A 20,896-nucleotide genomic window follows, 5' to 3' on the forward strand; every position below is an offset into this window, starting at 1 on the left:
TCAATGATGTGACATATGTGGGTTAAATAGTACCCATTCAGACTGTTCAAAATAAACCATGGTTGCTGGCTGACTACATGGTAAAGGAGCTGGAAATAAAGAAGATTAGTGCTTCAGCCAGGGTATGACCTTTTGAAAACACAGGCATTATTGCAAAGAAGTTTTATCTGTCAACATCTGAAGTCGTAGTTCTGGAAAATATTGAGGTGCATTAAGGAAGTCTGCTAAAATCTGTTTAGACTAATATTATGTTGTTTATTAATATGCTGAGGATTTTAAGGAAGTTAAATCAAAGTAAATTTATTAACAAAGTACACACAGTGTGTGTTACAATATTGTATCATAAGATTGATTTTCTTGTAAGCATTTACAGAAAATAAAGAAATGCCATTAAATGCATGAAAAACTATACATAAAACAAAAACTAACAATCAATGTGCAGAAGAAGACCAATTGTGCAAATAAAAAAGAATTATGCTAAGAACATGAATTGTAAAGAGTCCTTGAAGGTGAGTCTATAGATAGTAGAATCTATTTGGAATTGTGGTGAGTGAGGTTACCCATGCCAGCTCAGGAGCCTGACAATTGTAGGGTAATAATAGTTCCTGAACCGGTGGTGTAGGACCTGATGTTTCTGTTCCTCCAGCCCGATGGTAGTAGCGAGAAGAGAACATGGCCTGGATTGTGGGGTTGTTTGGTGACAGATGTTCCCTTATTGTGACAGTGCTTCATATTATTGTATTCAATGGTGGGAAGAAATTTGCCTGTGGGGGACTGGCCCGTATTCACCATTTTCTGTCCATCTTTTCTGTTCCTGGGTACTTGTATTTCCACACCAGGCTTTTATGCAGCTGGTTAGGATACTCTCCCCTGTGCATCTATGGAAGTTTGTGGAAGTTTTTGGTGACATGCTGAATTTAGGCAAACTTTTAGGAATGTAGGGGTTCTGCTGCACCTTCTTTATGATGCAGGTCCCAGGACAGATCCTTTGATATGTCAACACCATGGAATTTAAAGCTACTGACTCTTCACTTCATAAAGCTCCAGCTTCTTCCTCCTGTAGTCAATAAGCAGTTCACATGGGCTACAGGGGCTAATAAAAGTCTGGATATGCTGAGTCCATGTTTTAGAATCTTAGATAATTACAGCACAGAAACAGGCACTTCGGCCAATCTAGTCTATGCCAAATTATTATTCTACCTAATCCCATCGACCTACAGCTGGACCATACCCCTTCATATCCAAACTTGAATGTTGGAATCGAAATTGGATTCGTCACTCCTATATACAGCTTATTCCACACCCTCACCACCCTCTAAGTGAAGAAGTTTCCCCTCATGTTCCCTTTAAACATTGTACTTTTCACCCTTAACCCATGACCTAGTTCTAGTATCACCCAATCTCAGTGGAAATAGCCTGCTTGCATTTACCCTGTTTAAATCCCTCATAATTTTATATACCTCTATCAAATCTCCCCTCATTCTCTTATAGAAATGAAATCCTAATCTATTCAACCTTTTCCTATACCTCAAATCCTCAAGTCCCAGCAATATCCTTGCAAATTTTCTCTGCAAACTTTCAATCTTACTGATATCTTTCCTGAAGGTCAGTGACCAGAACTGCATAAAGTACTTGAAAATAAGCCTCACTAATGTCTTATATATCTTCAACATCACATCTCAACTTCTTTACTCAATAATTCAATTTATGAAGGCCAATATGCCAAAAGCTTTCACCTTGACTCTTTCTACCCGTGACATCATTTTCAAGGAATTATTGATCTGTATTCCCAGAGCCCTCTGTTCTACTGCACTCCTCAGTGCACTACCGTTCACTGTGTAGGTTCTACCCTGATTTCTCCTCCCAAAGGGCAACACCTCATGCTTGTCTGTATTAAATTCCATCTGTCATTTTTCACCTTATTTTTCCAGCTGGTCCAGATTCTTCTGCAAGGTTTGATAGAGCTTCCTCACACTCCCCTACATGCCAATCTTGATGTCATCTGCAAATTTACTGATCCAGTTTTCTACATTATCATCCAGATTGTTGATATAGATGACAAACAGCAAGGGACCCAGAACTGATCCCAACAGCACACCACCTGTCTCAGGCCTCTAGTCAGAGAGTTTACTCCTGGTTAACTGACAATTCAGCTCAGTAACTGCAGAATAACTCTTGTTACTTGAAATGGAATCCGAGAAATGCACTAAGTGCAGGCTCACCATGTAATTATGTATGTACTTCATCCAGTGCAATCTCATTCCATGATGCGGCTGACCAGAATCAAACAGACACATTGAGATACAGACACGAGAAAATCTGTAGATGCTGGAAATCCAAGCAAAGCACACCGAATGCTGGAGGAACTCAGCAAGCCAGGCAGCACCTACGGAAGAGAGTAAACAGTAGACATTTCGGGCCGAGACCCCTCATCCGAATACAGACCAACCAAAGCCAGTTGATGGTTTAACATTCCTTCTGAATACTACAATGTTAGTCTAAAACTCTGGCAGGCATTTGCACGGATATATCATATAGCTCATCTGATATTAACTAATGGGTCTGAATTCAAATTGGTTGCACTTTACAGCAAACCCTGATCCTGTTCTCTGATAATACAGATAATAATCTTTTATTTTCTCTGATGCAATAATAAAATAATTTGTGGAAAGACAGAAAGCAGTTACAATAGGAGCAGAAATAAATAGGGTCATAAATAGAGAAAATGGATGTGAAGCTGATCAGCATTTAATGCTCATTCCTAACAGAAGGTGACAGTAAACCACTGCTTAGAACTACTGTAGAATTTCTGGTGAAAATACTTCCAAAATGCTGTTGATTAAAGTATCTTATTTAGGAACAATGATATTTTCATGTTTGGTAGCGAAGGATGCGGTGGATTAATAGATTAGTTCGATTTGACAGTTTTCCTCTTAAATCACTTTTGTAGCATTGAAAAGTTGAATGATAGCTCAGAACCGTGCTGGTTGAATGTTTGATGAACTGGTGAGGGAAAATGCTTGCCGTCGTGGTATTTCTATTGCAAATAACAATATTATACAATTATTTATCAGAATGGATCATACGTTTTCAAACTGGTGGAATACAATTTCTCTGGGAAGTCAAACACTGGTTGAATATTTATTTCAAATTGTTTTGGATTTGTTTCAAGGAGAATGCTTTTTTTCCCTCAGTGAAAGATCCAGACATTTTTGTTGTAATTAAATATTAAGAACAAATTAGATCCAAACAAATCAATGGAGCTAGAATTGCTGCAACAGAATGTGTTGTATAGAAAAGTAACTATAAAGTAATGGAAAAGGGAAAAATACCATGTCAGTGATTGTCTAATAATAAACATGGGAAAATCTGCAGATGCTGGAAATCCAAGCAACTCACGAAATGTTGAAAAAACTCAGCAGGCCAGGCAACATTTATGGAAAAGAGTACAGTCAACATTTCCGTAAGGCCATAAGACATAGGAGCAGAATTAGACCTTTTGGCCCATCGAGTCTACTCCACCATTCAATCGTGGCTGATCCTCTTTTTCTTCCTCAGATCCACTCCCCGACCTTCTCCCTGTAATCTTTGATGCCATGTCCGATCAAGAAACTATCAAGTTCTGCTTTAAATACACCCAACAACCTGGCTTGCACAGCTGCCTATGGTGATAAGTTCCACAAATTCACCACCCTCTGGCGAATTCTCCACATCTCTGTTTTAAATGGATGCCCCTCTATCCTGAGGCTATGCCTCTTGTCCTAAACTGCCCCACCATGAGAAACATTCTTTCCACATCTACTCTCTCTAGGCCTTTCAAAATTCGAAAGGTTTCAATGAGATCCCCCCTCATCCTGCTAAAATCCAGCAAGTACTGATGAGAGCCATCAAACGTCCCTCATCTGATAACCCTTTCATTCCCGGAGTCATCCTTGTGAACCTCCTCTGAACCCTTTCCAATGCCAGCACATCTTTTCTCAGATAAGGAGCCCAAAACTGTTTACAATACTCAAGGTGAAGCCTCATCAGTGCCTTACAAAGCCTCAGCATCACATCCTTTCTCTTGTATTCTACACCTTTTGAAATGAATGCTAAAATTGCATTTGCCTCCCTCACCACCGACTCTACTTACAAGTTAACCTTTAGAGTGTTCTGCACAAGGATTCACCAAGTTCCTTTGCATCTCAGATTTTTGGATTGTCTCTCTGTTTATAAAATAGTTTGCAAATTTATTTCTACTACCAAAATTCATGACCATGCTTTTTCCAACTTTGTATTTCATTTGCCACTCTCTTGCCCATTCTCCTAATCTGTCTTAAGTCCTTCTGCAACCTATTGATTCCTCAACACTACCTGCCCCTCTGCCAATCTTTGTATCATCTGCAAACTTGGCAACAAAGCCATCGATTCCATCATCTAAATCATTGATATACAGCATTAAAAGAAGCAGTCCCAACACCGACCCGTCCAGAACACCACCACACACTGGCAGCCAACCAGAAAAGGATCCTTTTATTCCAACTCACTGCCTCCTACCAATCAGCCAATGCTCTAACCATGCCAGTAACTTTCCTGTAATACCATGGGCTCTTAACTTGGTAAGCAGCCTCATGTGTGGCACCTTGTCAAAGGCCTTCTGAAAGTCCAAATATACAACATCTGCTGCATCCCCTTTATCTATCCTATGCGTAATCTCCTCAAAGAATTACAACAGGTTCATCAGGCAAGTTTTTCTCTTAAGGAAACCATGCTGACTTTGTGGTATCTTGTCCTGTGTCCCCAATTGCTCCATAATCTCATCCTTAAAATTGACTCCAACATATTCTCAACCACTGAGGTCAGGCTAATTGGTCTATAATTTTCTTTTTGCTGCCTTCTTCCTTTCTTAAGGATAGGAGTGGCACTTGCAATTTTCCAGTCTTCTGGCACCATGCCAGAGTCCAATGATTTTTGAAGGATCATTACTAATGCCTCCACAATCTCTACTGCTACCTCTTACAGAACCCTAGTGTGCAGTTCATCTGGTCAGGGTGACTTATGTACCCTTAGGCTTTCAGCTTTTTGAGCACCTTCTCCATTGTATTAGTAACTGCACCTACTTCTCTTCCCTTAACATCTGGCACACTGCTAGTGTCTTCCCCAGTGAAGACCGATGCAAAATACTCATTTGGTTCATCTGCCATCTGCTTGTCCCCTGTTATTATTTCTCCTGCCTCATTTTCTAGCAGTCCTATATCCACTCTCATCTCTCTTTTATTTTTTACATACTTGAAAAAGCTTTTAATATTCACTTTGATATTGTATGCTAGCTTGCTTTCATATTTCTTTTCCCTTCTAATGATTCTTTCAGTTGCTCTCTGTAGGGGTTTAAAAGCTTCCCAATCCTCTGTCTTCCCACTATTTTTTGCTTTGTATATTCCCTCTCTTTTGGTTTTACATTAGCTTTGACTTCCCTTGTCGTTGTACTATTTTGCTATTTGAGTATTTCTGTGTTTTTGGAATACATCTATCCTGCACCTTCCACATTTTTCCCAGAAACTCATGCCATCGCTGCTCTGCTATTATCCCTGCCAGCACCTCCTTCCTATTTATTTTGGCCAACTCCTCTCTCACTGTTTCCCAAGGGTTCTTTTATCATAAGCTCCCTAATCACCTCCAGTTCATGGCGTAACATCCAATCCAATATAAATGATTCCTTACTAGGATCAACAACAAACTGTTCTAAAAAGCCACCTGGCAGGCATTCAACAAACTCACTCTCTTGAGATCTATTTCCAACCTGGTTTTCCCAATCGACCTGCATGTTGAAATCTTCCACGGCTATCATAATATTACCCCTTTGACACCTTTTCTATTTCCTTTTGTAACCTGTGGTCCACATCCCAGCTACTATTAGGGGGCCTGTATGCAATTGCCATCAGGGTCCTTTTATCCTTGCAGTTTCTTTACTCAAACCACAAGGATTCAACATCTTCTGATCCTATGTCACATTTTTCTACTCATTTGATGCCATTATTTACCAGCTTAGCCACACCACCCCCTCTGCTTACCTTCTTATCCCTGCAATACAAGTGTAACCTTGGACATTTATCTCCTTACTACAACCATTCTTCAACCATGGCCATGATTCAATGATGGCCACAACATCATACCTGCCAATTTGTAACAGTGCAACAAGATCATCAACCTTATTTCTCATACTTCATGCATTAAAATATAACACTTTGAGTACTGTATATGCTACCCTTTTTGATTCTGCATCTCTAAGGCCCTGATACTCACGCTGCTGTTTGCAATTATGTCCTATCATCTGTCTTCAATTCCTGACAGTCTGACTGCATGCTATCTTTGCTTTTTTTTTACCATTCATCCTATCTTGAGTCCCTTTACTCTGATTCCCAACCTCGGTCAATTTAGTATAAACCCTCCCCAACAGCTCTAACAAACCAGCCTGTGAGAATATTGGTTCCCCTCGGATTTAGATGCAACCCGTCACTTTTGAACAGGCCATACCTTCCCCCAGAAAGGATCTCAATGATCCAAGAACCTGAAGCCCTGCCCCCTGCACCAGCTTCTCTGCCAAATCACCGTGTTTTATCCTCAGCAATCCAGAAACTACCACCTGGGAGGTCCTGCTTCTCAGCTTTCTACCTAGCTCTCTAAATTCTCTTATCAGGATCTCTTTGCTTTTCCATCCTATGTCATTGGTACCAATATGTACCAAGGCATCCGGCTGCTCTCCCTCCCTCTCCAAAATGTTGTGGACACAATCTGAAACGTCCATAACCCTGGCACCTGGGAGGCAACATACCAGCCAGGTGTCTTGTTCACGCAAACACCTTTCATCAGGACTGGAGAAGAAGATGAGGAGTTGGGGGGGGGGGGGGGAAGGTGGAAGAACCACAATGTGATAGGTGAAACTGGGAGGGGTGAAGTGAAGAGCATGTCATTGGTTGTCATTGTCAGTGTCATTGGTAAATGAATAACTTGGGTAATAAGATCATTCAAATTAGAGAATTCAGTCCTGTGGTAAAAAAAAACATTGTAATTGGAGAATAATTTAAAAAGTTGTATTAACTTTAAAATGCTTTGATATGTGAACATTTTAAAAATTGTTTGGCTTGAAATCTAAAATGAAAATGAAAACTGCTAAAAAATACTCAGCAAGTCAGGCTGCAGTTGTGGGTAGAGAAACAGAGGTAATGTTTTAGGTTGAAGACCCTTAACCAGAACTGGAAAAGAGACAAAAGAAACATGTTGAATTTCAGAGATGATGAAGCAACACTTCAGTTTTGAGTCATTTGCTGCATCGAGTGCTCCCAGTGCGGTCTCCTCTGCATTGATGAGACCTGAAGGATTGCTTTGTCGAGCACCTTCTCTGTGTCTGCAACAAACCGTTGATCAATCATTTCAATCCCAGTCCCTATTCCCATTCCGACATGTTAGTACATGACCTCCTCTAGTGCCACGATAAATCTACTCTGAGGTTGGAAGAATAACACCTCATATTTCATTTGGATAGCCTCCAACCTGAAGGCATCAACATCAATTTCTCTAACTTTTGGTAGTTCCTCCCTGTCCCCCTTTGCACTTTTTACATTCCCTTTTCTAGCTCCCCTCTTACCCCATCTTTTCTCACCTGGTGGAGGAAGCTGTTTAACAACAGTGGAAATTGTAGAGAATTTTATTTTGAATGTGGTGCCTAGTGGGGTGAAATGTGAGGGCCAGCAGAGCTCATCCTCGTTCTATACATGAGGAGAGGGGTTGAGAGCAGAGTCATCGCAAATAGATGAGATGTGGTCTGGTGCTTTTTCTTTAAACAATGATAGAGGGAAACCCACAGTTCATGAAGAATGGGGGCATTTCAAAGGACCTGCAGAAAAAGTCTCATCAGCAGAACAAATGCAAAAGATAAGGAGGAATTAGGTGAATGGAATTGAGTTCTTACAGGAGGCAGGGTGGGATGAAAGTCGTCATGGTAGCTGTGAGAAATTACTTTACAATAAATATAATCTATCCATGACTATTTAAATTACATATAGTTAGGCTAGCATTTCTGGTAATGGACTTCTTTGGTTGGATGAAAGTAGGGAGTCTGCAAGTGTGATGTCAATATATGCTGCTTCCCCTGCGTCATTGTCACGTTTCGAAAGAACTCATAATAAAATGTGCCATTACTGCAGTAATTTACAATGGTTTTAATGTGTGACATTCAAGATCATGTGGAATCAGTATTCATGATTGCACAAGGTCCAGTTTGTCTTTGAATAAAATCATTAATGCAAATATGACCTACTGTTTACAGCTACAGATAGATGCTGGCATCATGCTACTGTTGTTGTTCATAGTAACAGTGTTTCTATTACTTTAATATGGTAGTGAGTTGGAATATGGCATTCTAGTGCTTATCTCATGCCAAATGTATTATTGTCTCATTAACAAGCCTAAAGTTACATACCACCTTAAGTTTGCTACTGGCAGAAAAATAAATATTCCCTATGCTTAGTTGCCTTCCTAATAAAAGTACTCATTATTGTCGGAGTCATTGGACTGAAAACTGGCAGTTCTACATTGCAGAATTATTTATATGTATGAAATGTGGAAGTATATAAGGAAACAAAAGTGTGTCATTAAACATTTGATACATTCACCATTGTAAAATGCACAAAATACGTAGATTCCTTCTCTTGTAATTCGTACATTTTACATTAGTTGAATTTGAAAATTAATTATACACTACAACTTTTAAAATGTAAACATGAGGGCAATTTTCTGTGTGTGCTATGTGGATGTGTTAGTGCACCATCGTCTGGTTTTTGAAAGCCATGAATAGAACTGTTTATTGTGTAACACACTTTCATATTTAAAGGTAAAGTCTGGAAATTATGCATTCATCTGGGATGTTGCAGCTCTGGAGTATGTTGCAGAGAATGAACCTGACTGTGCCTTTGTGACAGCAAGGAATTCTAAAGTCGATAGAGGTTATGGCATTGCTCTTCAGGATGGCAGCCCTTATAGGGACATTTTTTCACAAAGGTAGGCTTCTTCTGTTACTAAACACGTTAATTTTGAATATAGTACACGCATTCTGATATATAAGAAAATACTTTCATAAATATTTAAATTACATCACACTGTAATTTATTAATATTTTCTAATTTAACTGAAATCTGCATATATTATTTTAAATGTAAATTAGGTGGCACAACATGTATTTTATTTTTAGTGTGTTTGGCAAGGAAATACTAGGTTGCTCAGAATATCATTCCCAGAATGCTCATTTGTGTAAATTCACAAAGAGGAGATTTTTTTATTTAATCAGTTTCACTTGTCAGCTATGGTAGCTGTCAAATCTACCAAGAGGCGCTTGGACTTCAATCTACCATTAAGAAAACACAGAGTTACCAGCCTGGGATTCCCATGCAAGCATGTGCAAATGCAGAAATTACAAACTTCTGCACAGTTGATGGCTGGCCAGCTGTATTTCAGTGCTTCAGTCCTCATGGTGTCCAGCAAAGGCAGGCAAACTTCCACAGCTTTCACATTGAATTAGGAAATCTAGTAATGCTGGGCTCCATGAAAAAATACATGAAGCTTTTAAGTTTACCAAATCAGTTGTATTAACTGAAGACAGATATAAACTATTCTACAGAAGATTTTTTGTTACATTTAACGTAATTAATCCCTGAAGAAAATGTAGTGGACTGCCAGAAATACATGAATCAAAAGCACTTGAAAACTGAAGGGATAATAGAGTCATAGTTGTAGAACGTTACAGCACAGAAACAGACCCTTGGGCCCATCTAGTCCATGCCAAACTATTAATCTGCCTAGTCCCATAGACCTGCACCCAGACCATAGCCCTCCAAACCCCTCCCATCCATGTACCTATCCACATTTCTCTTTGTGTTGAAATCAAATCTGCATTCACTACTTCTGCTGCCAGCTCATTCCACACTTTCACCATCCTCAAAGTGAAGAAGTTCCCCCTCATGTTCTCTTAAACATTTTAATTTTCACCTTTAATCCATGACCTCTAGTTCTAATCTCACCCAATCTCAGTGGGAAAGCCTACTTGTATTTACCCCATCTGTCCTCCTTATAATTTTGTATATCTCCATTAAATCTCCCCTCACTCTTCTATGCTCTAGTGAATGAAGTCCTAACCAATTCAACCGTTCCCTATATCTCAGGTCCTGATGTCCTGGCAACATCCTTGTAAACTTTCTTTGCACTCCTTCAATCTTAGTGACAACTTTCCTGAAGGTGAGAGACCAAAACTGCATACACTACTCCAAATTAGGCCTCACCAGTGCCTGATACAATTTCAACATAACATCCCAACTCCTGTACTCGATATCTAAGAAAAGGAATTAGATTGTTTTTTTTTATTTGGAATCATCCCATTATAGTGATTAACCTGCCTACAAGCATATTCTTCCCCTCTTGCTGTATGATTGCTTTAATTGAACAAATTGTAACTTTATTTTCCTATGAAATATTGTTGATAGAAATATTACAAATAAAATGAATAGGAAGAATCTGTATAAAATTCAGTATGTTGTACTCATTCAATACAAAACCAAGGGAGTAAGATGGTTTCATCAAACATAGTTTGGGCTATATTATGAACAATTTGTATCACTCTTGGAACCCCATTATAAAAAGGACATTAAGTCGTGGGGCAGTTCTTGCTGCATTCTGAAGAAATGTGATGAGAACTTGAGAATCTGGTTATGGAGAAAAGTCAAAAAAGGCTTTTCTGTTTTGAAAACTTATGGTTCAAAGTTATAAAGAGATATAAAAACGTAAATATTGAAATAATGTGCCAACTGTGTTTGCAAAGTAACACCAACATTATTCACTGAGTATCAGCAATAGAATTACGGAGAGGAAATTAAAATAAGGCTTAATTGTACATGGGGTGCTTTAACAGTGATTATTGAGAGAATAATTGAATACCAGTTCACGGTATTTGAAGAAGAAGAATATGATAATGCAGGGAAAGGGCAGGAAAACTAATTAGAACAGATGGCTTCAGTCAAAGGGAAAGCACCAGATTTGGCAAGAATGACCAAACTGCAGTCATTTCCTTTTGTATTAATTTCCTAGAGATGATTTAACCCTTATATTACTTTCATGAATGCTAAACTACAAATAAGATAAAGCCCTCCGTTGTTGGTGAGCATCAAGAAATTTGATCAACTGCTGGATTTGCATCAGCCAGTTCTGCTCTATAAATTTTGAATCAAGATTAATTTGTCATACATAAATATCCATAATAATGAAACTTTTCAAGTGTCCTATTTTGAAAAGTTTTAGTGGTTCTTAAAGAAGATGGGTGGAAATAAATGCAGAATTTTTTAAATCAGATTTAGCAATTGCAATTATTTATTTACTGATTATTAAAATTAAATATCTAATCATAATAATGCTATTATGTTATTTCCTGGGCAGTTTATGAAATATAGAAAGTGATGCAGTAAGGAGAACAAATATCTATCAAGATCACAGCCACAGTAAATGTACATTTTTCGTAGCAAGGGTGAACTCTTTTGTGACTTCAATAAGGTAGATACTAATTTCAGTGCTCTCATGTTATTCTTTACCAGTGCCATTTTATCAGCCCTTATAGGAATTATAACCACAGAAAAACATAATTATATTTTTCTAATGCATCACCTCCCTTCAGTGTGCTCAATTCTCTTTCAGGCTGCTCCTTGCTGAGCTGCAATTGCACCATAGCAACTGTTGCCTGGTTACATGATGAATTATTTTTAAAAGTTGCTATTGCTAGTCTATTTGTAGAACCTACTTATATTTTTGGATGTATACACATTGGATTTGTTAGTGAGGCTGTCTAACTTGTACTCAAGAAATTTATAATTTTTTCTTCTTTGTTTAGACTGGGTAAACAAAAATGATGAATCATTTACTTTTAAATATTAAAACTATTGTCACATACAATGGATAATGAAGCTGCAAAAATAAGTGCGTTTCTACTTAAGAGATCAATTAGCTGAAGCTATTATGATACCCCTTTTATCTAGGAAGCTAATTGTCAGTGATCTTTAGCTCTTTATACTAGATGAGACATTGCAGCATCAGGTTCACTGATAGCAATGCCAATTCCCATTCAGGTTTTGACAGACGCAAATGAAAGGAAAATAGACCAGCTTTTGAACTTATACAGAATTCCTGGTATTGCTGATGAAAGATGCTGTGAGGCAGAATATTGGTGGATCCAGGAAAAGATAATGATCTGGATGTTTCAGGGCTCAGGATGCTTTGGGAATTCTCTATTTTTGTGAGGCACAGCTGAGTAAAAGAGATCAGAATTGTCAAGGTTGGAGTGTTAAACTTCTTGCATAAGATTACATGTGGCTAGTGAGTGCCTAAGATTGGCAGGTGTTACCACAGGATTGCATTGACTCCAGGACCACTCCTGAACAGCATCAGCCAGTGAGCACAATGCAACTGATATATACTTTCTTCTTGTCAGCAGCTTTAGAGGAAAGTGAAAATTCTTATTAAAAAAAACAAAATGAAGAGTTGAATGTATTTGAAAACCATGATCTTTTATACTATGAACCACATGCGTTGTATGCTGCAATGTTCCATCCTGCCTACAAATTGAAGTGAAAAAGACCATTTTAGACAGGCTGGGTGCTGCTGTATTGTGTACTGTGTCCTAAAGGTATTCCCAGTGCATATGCTGTCGGTGGATTTGACAACCTGGAACTGCTGCCATGTAATTTTGGTATGAACAATATAAACTTACATCAAGGGTGCACTTTTAAAGTAATATCCTTTAGACTGTAATGAAGAATTACTGTGAGGAAGAGGGTGAAATCGACATGATTGTGAGAATTTCGAGGAAACGAGATAGCGGGAAAAACCAAGAACTTATTATAATCAAATCTATTGAAAATGTATCGCTAGTTAAAAGACATAAATTTTTAAGTCTATTATATTATATGCTGTTCGTCCTGTAAAAAATAAATAATAAAGAACAAAATCCTGTAGAAGGGAAACCTATTCTACAGCATTTCCCTTCATTTTATGCATTTCTATAAAAATGAAATAACCTTGAGTGATTTTTCCACATCACACGAGGATCTTCATGGATGAGGAGCATTCGTTTTTAAAATACCAATTTGATGTGAATTTTTACGGGCTATTTAACAGTACTTTAGGACACAATAATTTAACATCAAAATCCTCACATCAATCTTCCTCTAATAATCTACTGTCATGGCATTTTTCAGTGGCATCAGTTCGATTGGTATAATTAATGAAAGAACTTTAGATTTTATAGTATAATATTCTAAGGAAACTGGACCAAACTAAATTAAAATTGAACTATTTAAATTTTAACCACGAGTTCCTAAAGAATACCCATGTGTAAGCAGAGAAGTGACAAGGTTGAGACACCTCAGTGGTCATCTTCAGTTTCATTTTAACTCTTCTTCTCCCTCCCACACAGACCTGTCTGTACTCGGCTTTCTCCAATGTATGAAGAGGTCAAACCTAGACTGGAAGAACATTTCATATTCTGCTTAGGTAGCTGATAAACTTTGAAATATCCAGTTTCAGGTCAACCTACATCTTGGTGTTCTCCACACACGTGTGAAGGCACACACAGACACGCAACTGTTCTCTTAGGTTTTCTCTCCCTTTGTTCACTTCTCCCATCCTCTTAGCTTCATCTGCTCATCAATCCCTCCCCACCTGTTTTGCCTCTCACTTATCGGCTTCTGTTCCTTCCTTGCCTCTTACTGATAAATAATGGAAATCCTGTCACTTTGTTTTCAGTTATGGAGCAGGATCTCAGGCAGAAATGGTAGCTTACTCCTTTTGCCCCTGTACCTGTTGCTTGACCTGCAACCTTTGACATAACCCCTATATCAAAAATTCTGAGAGATTGTGCTCATCTGCATTCTTGAATTTTGAGATCCATGACCATCAGGATCCAATACCTTTTCCGCACTTCATCCCATCACTATGGCAAAGTTATTTTCAAAATTATCAAATGCTGCTCATCCTTCTGTATTTATTATCTGACAAGTAGTTCCCATTCAGTGCCTCTGTCATGTTACTCATTACAATCATCATTATTATGTCCATCTTTCAGTGATCCTATTTTATTTTTAAACCGTCTATATTTATCTCAAGTTCAATTTGAACTTCTGTTTATTGTATACAGCCAAACAAAACAATGTTCCTCCAGACCAAGGTGCATAACTAAGTACATGTAACTCTCACACTCAACACATAAAGTAATATTACTGCAAGTAAGCTAACAAATAATAATGTGCATTTACTACACAAGTTAACAACTAGCAGTAACGTTACCAGTGCTTCGTACTGTAAGTCATGAGACCTGCATGGTAACAGGGAGCTCAGTAGTCTTATGACCGGAGTGAAGAAACTGTTTGCCATTCTAACAGTTCTTGTGCTAATGCTACAATACCTCCTGCCTGATGGTAGGAGGTCAAAGAAATTGTTAAATGGATGGGAGAGATCATTGGCAATGCTGAGGGCCCCAGCTATGCAGCACTCTGGTAAAATAGCTCTGATGAGTGGAAGAGAGACTCAAGAGAGATCTATTTATAATAAAGGAGAAATTTACCTTCAGTCTCAGCTTTACATATGTTTTTTTTTGTGGTCAGCAATGATTGTCCATCAGTAATTGCCTTTGAGAAGATGATGGTGACCCACTGTCCTGAACTGCTGCAGTCCATTTGGTGACGCTATTCCCACAATGCTATTGGAAAGGAGTTCTGAGATTTAGATTTGGCAAAAAAAGACTGTGATATATTTTCCAAGTGAAATCATAACAGGACTTGCGGGGAAACTAAAGGTGATATTGTCTGCTTCCTGCCTTTGTCCTTCATGATGGTTTTGGGCATGGGAATGAGAGGTTCCATCAGTTTAGCCTGAGAAACTGCAGTAGCTGATACTTTTATGCTTGCAACTCTAAAACATAAAACTAATTACAAGAAAAAGATTTGAGCTTGGAGATGTGTCTTAGTATATACAGTATACTATATGATAGAACTACCATATAGGCATCCACAGCATAGTAAAATTTAAATTATTCTATTCAGGGCAAAAGAGTTAATAGCTGTGGAGGCTTTCTTACTCTTGTGGAATAATATCTTTCCTGACCAAGGAGGACACTCTACTTGACAGGTGAGACGTGGTCGTGAAGCGATGTTTTGAGGCCTCCTCCGTGATGGCTGTAGGAGTTGACTCTGGGACTGCAGGAAGTGATTCTGACAGCTCTTGATACCTTTCTTTTGGACGTGTTGGCATTCCAAACTGTGCATGGCAATCTGCTCAATCAGATGATCAATCCCAGGCCACCTGACAAACTTCGAGCCAATGCTTTTATTTTGACCACACCTAGATGGCCAGCATGTAGCTCCTCCATCACTTTAGTTCTCAGCCTGTATGGAACAACAACACTCAACCCCCACAACCTTTGTCAAGGGCAAGTTCATCCTGGCACTGGTAAAAATGGCGAAACTAGGATTTATGTTACACTTTACAACCATTTTGCATGGACATGTAGACCTGAGGCAATGTTTTTTTTCTCCTGGTTTCCCTTTGGATCATCCCTGATGTAACAGGAAGACTTTCAATTTACATTAGGGAGAATACATCAAATAGAGTGTCCTGTTTTGTAAATTTTTCAGGTTATTTCCTTTTACAAAGGTAAAGGGGACAATCCATCAGCATTTCCATGATTAGTTATCCTCTTGGATTGATCTTGTAAGTGTATCCTTCAAGAAACTGAGCCCATCTCTGCAGTTGTGCTGCTGCTGTTAGTGGAACACCTTTCTGTGGATTGAAAACTGGACACTAATGGTCGATGATCAGTAACAAGAGTAAACTCTTGCCCATACAAGTACTGGTTGAAACGTTTTACACCCCTAACCAGACTAAAGGCCTCACTGTCAATCTGTGCATAATTTTTCTCTGCAGCAGTAAGGGAAAGTGATGCAAAGGCTATCTATGAGTGTTCACTTCCATATGACATAACTGCACCTATACCATAAGGCGAGGCAGCACAGGCAAGCTTCACTGGATGATGTGGATCACAATGTGTGAGTATAATGTCTGACATTACCTTTTTGAACGCCACCTCACACTGCTCTGTCCATTGCCATTTCTTCCCAATCTATAGCCATGAGTTCAAGGGGTGGAGCATAGTAGCCAGGTTTGGCAGGAACCTGTTATAGTATTTGACTAATCTTAAAAAGGACGGACCATAACTGCATCACATTCTTTAATGTTGGGACATCCACCAATGCTTGAATTTTCTCAGCACACTTGTGCAATCTTTGTGCATTAATGATGTGACCATAGTAAGTGATGCTTGGTTTAAGGAATTCACTCTTGTCGTGCCATGCTCGGACCCCATTATCTTCCGATCTCTTTCTTAAGATAACTGAAGGCTACGGTTACCTTATAAGGTAACTGGAGAATGCACCCTAACAGGTGTATGTAACAAGAAGTTTTGCACATGTTCCTTCTATTCCTAAACAGTAACAATGTTGTTATCCCTGTAACACTGAGTGCCTCGGCAGCCTTCTAGCACCTGGTCCATAGCTTTCTGCCAAAGTGCAAGTATAGATGCTTTTTCAAAAATAAGCCTATTATAGTAATAAAGCCCTTTGTGAGTGTTAATGGTGAGAAACACTTTGGACTCTTCTTCCACCGCCATCTGAGGATAGGGCTCCACTAAGTCCACTAAGCCCACAGCTAACCTCCGGAAAGGTTTGCAGAGATATCCTTTATCCTGGGCGGAAGGAGTTGATCTACTTTCGGTATTAGTTTGATGGTGACCTTAGAATCACCACAAATCCTGACACACCCATTCTTCTTGGCTATTTGGACGGCTGGCGTTGCCCATGGGCTCCACTCAAACTTACAAAGAATTCCTTCAGCCTCCATGCAATTTAGCTCAATGCTACTTCATCACAAATGATGCAAGGAACCAGATGGACTTTGTAAAACTTGGTTGTAACATTTTCACTTAATGGTATTTTACCCTTCATATCTTTGAGTTTTCCAATGCCATTTTTGAACACACTAGTGGCATCATCCAGTGCCTTTCACAATTTGTTTTCAGTTGAATCAGTTGCAGGGGATATGGCATACAAATGGTAAATGGATCTCCAATGGAGTTGTTACTGTCTCAGCCATTCATGGTCCCCACAATGCTGGCCTTCCTGTTTTTACCACATACAAGACCGACATGGCGTGTTGGTTGTTGTACTTCACTGTTAGGAATGTCATTCCCACAGAAGTTATCTTTTCTCTAGTGTAAGTTCTTAGTTGGATATCTGCAGGCTTCAGTTCAGTATCTTTGAAATGTCATTCAAATTAATTTTCTGAAATGACTGAAACAGCTGAGCCAGTGTCCAATTCCATTTTAATTTATTTGCCGTTCACTTCTGGTGTAAGTCATATTGCTTGTCTATTGTTAGTTTTCATATTGTAAATCTCAAGCCATCAGTCCTGTGTCATTTTCATTATCAGATTTTTCATCAACAGCTGCAGGTTAGTGTTATTTCTGAAACAGAAACTTGACTTTTTATCTTTTTCTCTTCCCTGAGCAGTCTAATTATTTTTGTCTGCCCGACACGCTCTTTGTACGTGTCCTATATTTTTGCATTTTCTGCAAGTTTCACCTTGAAACCTGCATTGGTCTGTTATATGTGATCCCCTGCCACAACGGTAACAGGACTTGTTTAGCCAGGCCAGTTTCTGTTTAGATGTTGCAATTTTGTTCACACTCACTTTCATTCCTGACAGCAATTCAATTGCATCCCTGCCTGCTGTTTCCATTGATACAGTAATTTCAACTGTACTTTTAAATGTAAGTTGTGCTTCAGTTAGGAGCCATTTTAAAATGCTTTCTTGTAAAATTCCACAAACTATATGATCCCTCAATGCATCATTAAGCCCTTCACTGAACTGACAGTGGTCAGACAATCTCTTCAATTCAGTCACGTATGCTGAAATGGACTCCCCTTCCTTTTGATTCTGCTTACGAAACCTAAATCAATCTGCAATCAACAATGGTTTCGGTTCTAAATATTCCTGCATTACTTTCACAATATCAGCAAAGCTCATTTAAGCTGGGGGGTTGGAGCAGTCGAACTTTTAAGCAAGCTGTATACCTTTAATCCCAATGCACTCAGCAAAACTGGCACCCGCTCCTCATCAACTATTCCGCTTGCTTTACAATTCTGCTTAATTCACAAAGTATACAATATCCAGTTATCTCTTGTGCAATAGAATGTGTCTATCTTTACACCATAGCCAGCCATTTCTGCTTTTTTATTTAAGATTATTAACACCCGGTGCATACTGCTTATTAATCTATGAGCTTGTCCATTTGCTGCGTTTTTAAAACTTAACCAAAACTGTCCGTTCTTGAAGAAGCACATGCTGGCCTTTTTTGTTTACTTGACCATTTTTAAACTTGAATGCCTCACTTCACTTCAACAGATAGGTAGTCATCTCAAGTTTATTTAAATCTTCCTCATCGCCACTGTTACGTTTTGTAACTCCAAAACATAAGGACTAATTGAAAGGAAATCAAGGGAGCTGGGGGATAACATCTTCCTAGTCCAGTGGTTACTTTAAGCGAGGCACATATGGATATGACATGGTGACGTGATGACGTATGCCATCACATACTTCATACCATAATGAATTATATAAACAACAAAGAATGCTTACTCAAACAATATATTTACAATTTTACTCATATATTACTGAAATATTAAATATACAACAGGTACATACTGCAGCTCCAATGAGCTGGCAATGGAGAGAACTAATGCTGAGGGATGAATCAAGCAGCCTATTGTCCTGGATTTTGAATGAGATTAGAGCTCAACTCCTACAGACTGTTCTGTCACATTTATACTTTGTTTCTTGTAAATGATGGAAGAAGTTTTGTATGTCAGAAATTGAGTCCTTTGTTACAATATTTCAAGCCTCTAACCCTTACACTAATAGCCACATTATTTGTGTGACGGGTTTAATTTGGTTTCTTGTAAATGGTGACTCCTAGGGTGTTGAAATTGTTAGATTCACTGATGGTAATGCACTGTGTATTGAGATTAAGTAATTGAAATCTTGGTGGAGATGTTCATTAGCTGAAACATTAGATGCAAATATTGCTCACCACTTATTAGCTCATGCTTGAATATTGCCTAGGTCTGGTCAGGCATGGACTGCTTCATTTCCTAAGGAATTATGAACTTTGTGCATCATCAGCAAACATGGAACTTCTTATTTACGATGGAAGCAAGGTAATTGATGAAACATCAGGCATTGTTTGGGCCTCCTGGATATGGGATTGATCCCAATAAAGTCACTTTCCTTTGTGCCAGGTCTTACACTAATCATTAGAATATTTTCCTTTGCTGTCAAAGATTTTAGTTTTACAAGGACATCTTAATGCTATACTGTGGATTCCGGTTAATTGGACCATCAGTTAATCAGGGCAGCTGCTTATTTGGAACAAATCTAAAAGAAAAAAACAATTTGAGGAAATAACTAGGATTCCCTTTGCATACGAGAGGTGATTGATAAGTTCATGGCCTAAGGTAGAAGGAGTCAATTTTAGAAAACCTAGCGCACTTATTTTTCAACATAGTCCCCTCCTACATTTACACACTTTGTCCAGTGGTCGTGGAGCATACGGATCCCTTCTTTGTAGAAGTCGCCGGCTTGGACCTCCAGAAGTGGTCCACAGCAGGGGTGATTGATATATTTGTGGCCTAAGGTAGAAGGAGATGAGTTATACAGCACTCGTTACATGCACGTGCAGTTCAACTTTTTGAGTGAATATGCAGAAAGTTTGAAGTTAATAACTCATCTCCTTCTACCTTGGGCCACGAACTTATTAATCACCCCTGCTGTGGTCCACTTCTGGAGGTCCAAGACGCCAACTTCTACAAAGAAGGGATCCGTATGCTCTACGACCATTGGACTATGTGTGTAAATGTAGGAGGGGACTATGTTGAAAAATAAATGTGCTAGGTTTTCTAAAATTGACTCCTTCTACCTTAGGCCACGAATTATCAATTACCCCTCATATGCTATTTAATTGGGACAGCAGACTGTTGCCAAATATTTTCTAATTAGTGTCAGTTGCATGTCATGGGGCTGTTAGACACTGCACCATGCTTAGAGTGAATGTTTTTTTAAATAACATCACTTGTGTGCTTGTGTTCAAAAACCAATGATTTTTTCACTGGTAATTGGCAATAGTCAGTGGGACAATTCAAAACTGTTTTGCTCACTGCGGTTTCAAGCACTTGGCCCTGGAGATGCCAAAAACAACTGGGTGCGAAAATGGAACAATTTCACTTCGTCAACAAGTTAGGTAATATGAAGAATTTGAAGATATTGACAATCATCCTTAATGTTACAATTAAAGTGAAGATTTGGAAGATGCAATTGTCGAAAACACTGTTTGAAGACAGTCCATCATCTGCACTAGCTGTTTGTGCTGATTTTGATCATTTACAGTCAAACAAAAGAACACGTCAATGTATACTGAATGAATTCCTCTGTTGATAACTATTTGGAACTAATACACAATTTTATAGTACTGTAGTAATTTATTCTGTATTTCATTTAAAAATGTAATTTTTTACTCAGTTAAATGGTAGTTGTTCTTTTTTGTACCTTTTTAACTATTTCCATGAAACTTTCGCCATTTGGGACAGTTGCTTATTTGGGTCAAAAGATACTGGTCCCGATGTGTCCCAATTAACTGGCATCCACTGTACTTGGCTAAATTTAAAGGAAAATCATTCTCATCTCCCAAGGCGATTCAGTTCCTTGATTCACACTGATTGTG

General features: G+C 38.6%; 1 protein-coding gene and 1 long non-coding RNA gene across 2 annotated transcripts in view; one reads left to right on the forward strand and one right to left on the reverse strand.

Annotated features, from left to right (window-relative positions):
* LOC134348912 (glutamate receptor ionotropic, delta-2-like) overlaps positions 1–20,896 on the forward strand; it is a 595,898-nt gene that overhangs the window by 554,539 nt on the left and 20,463 nt on the right. The window contains exon 14 of the mRNA XM_063052714.1: positions 8,870–9,036. Coding sequence (XP_062908784.1) covers positions 8,870–9,036 — 167 coding nt within the window. The remainder of the gene's footprint in view (positions 1–8,869; positions 9,037–20,896) is intronic.
* Positions 1–20,896, reverse strand: part of LOC134348914 (uncharacterized) — a 93,877-nt gene that overhangs the window by 2,121 nt on the left and 70,860 nt on the right. The window contains exon 2 of the long non-coding RNA XR_010018520.1: positions 2,223–2,386. This is a non-coding gene — a long non-coding RNA (uncharacterized LOC134348914). The remainder of the gene's footprint in view (positions 1–2,222; positions 2,387–20,896) is intronic.

The sequence above is a fragment of the Mobula hypostoma genome, chromosome 7, assembly GCF_963921235.1.
Source record: "Mobula hypostoma chromosome 7, sMobHyp1.1, whole genome shotgun sequence".
In the NCBI taxonomy this organism is placed as follows: Eukaryota; Metazoa; Chordata; class Chondrichthyes; order Myliobatiformes; family Myliobatidae; genus Mobula; species Mobula hypostoma.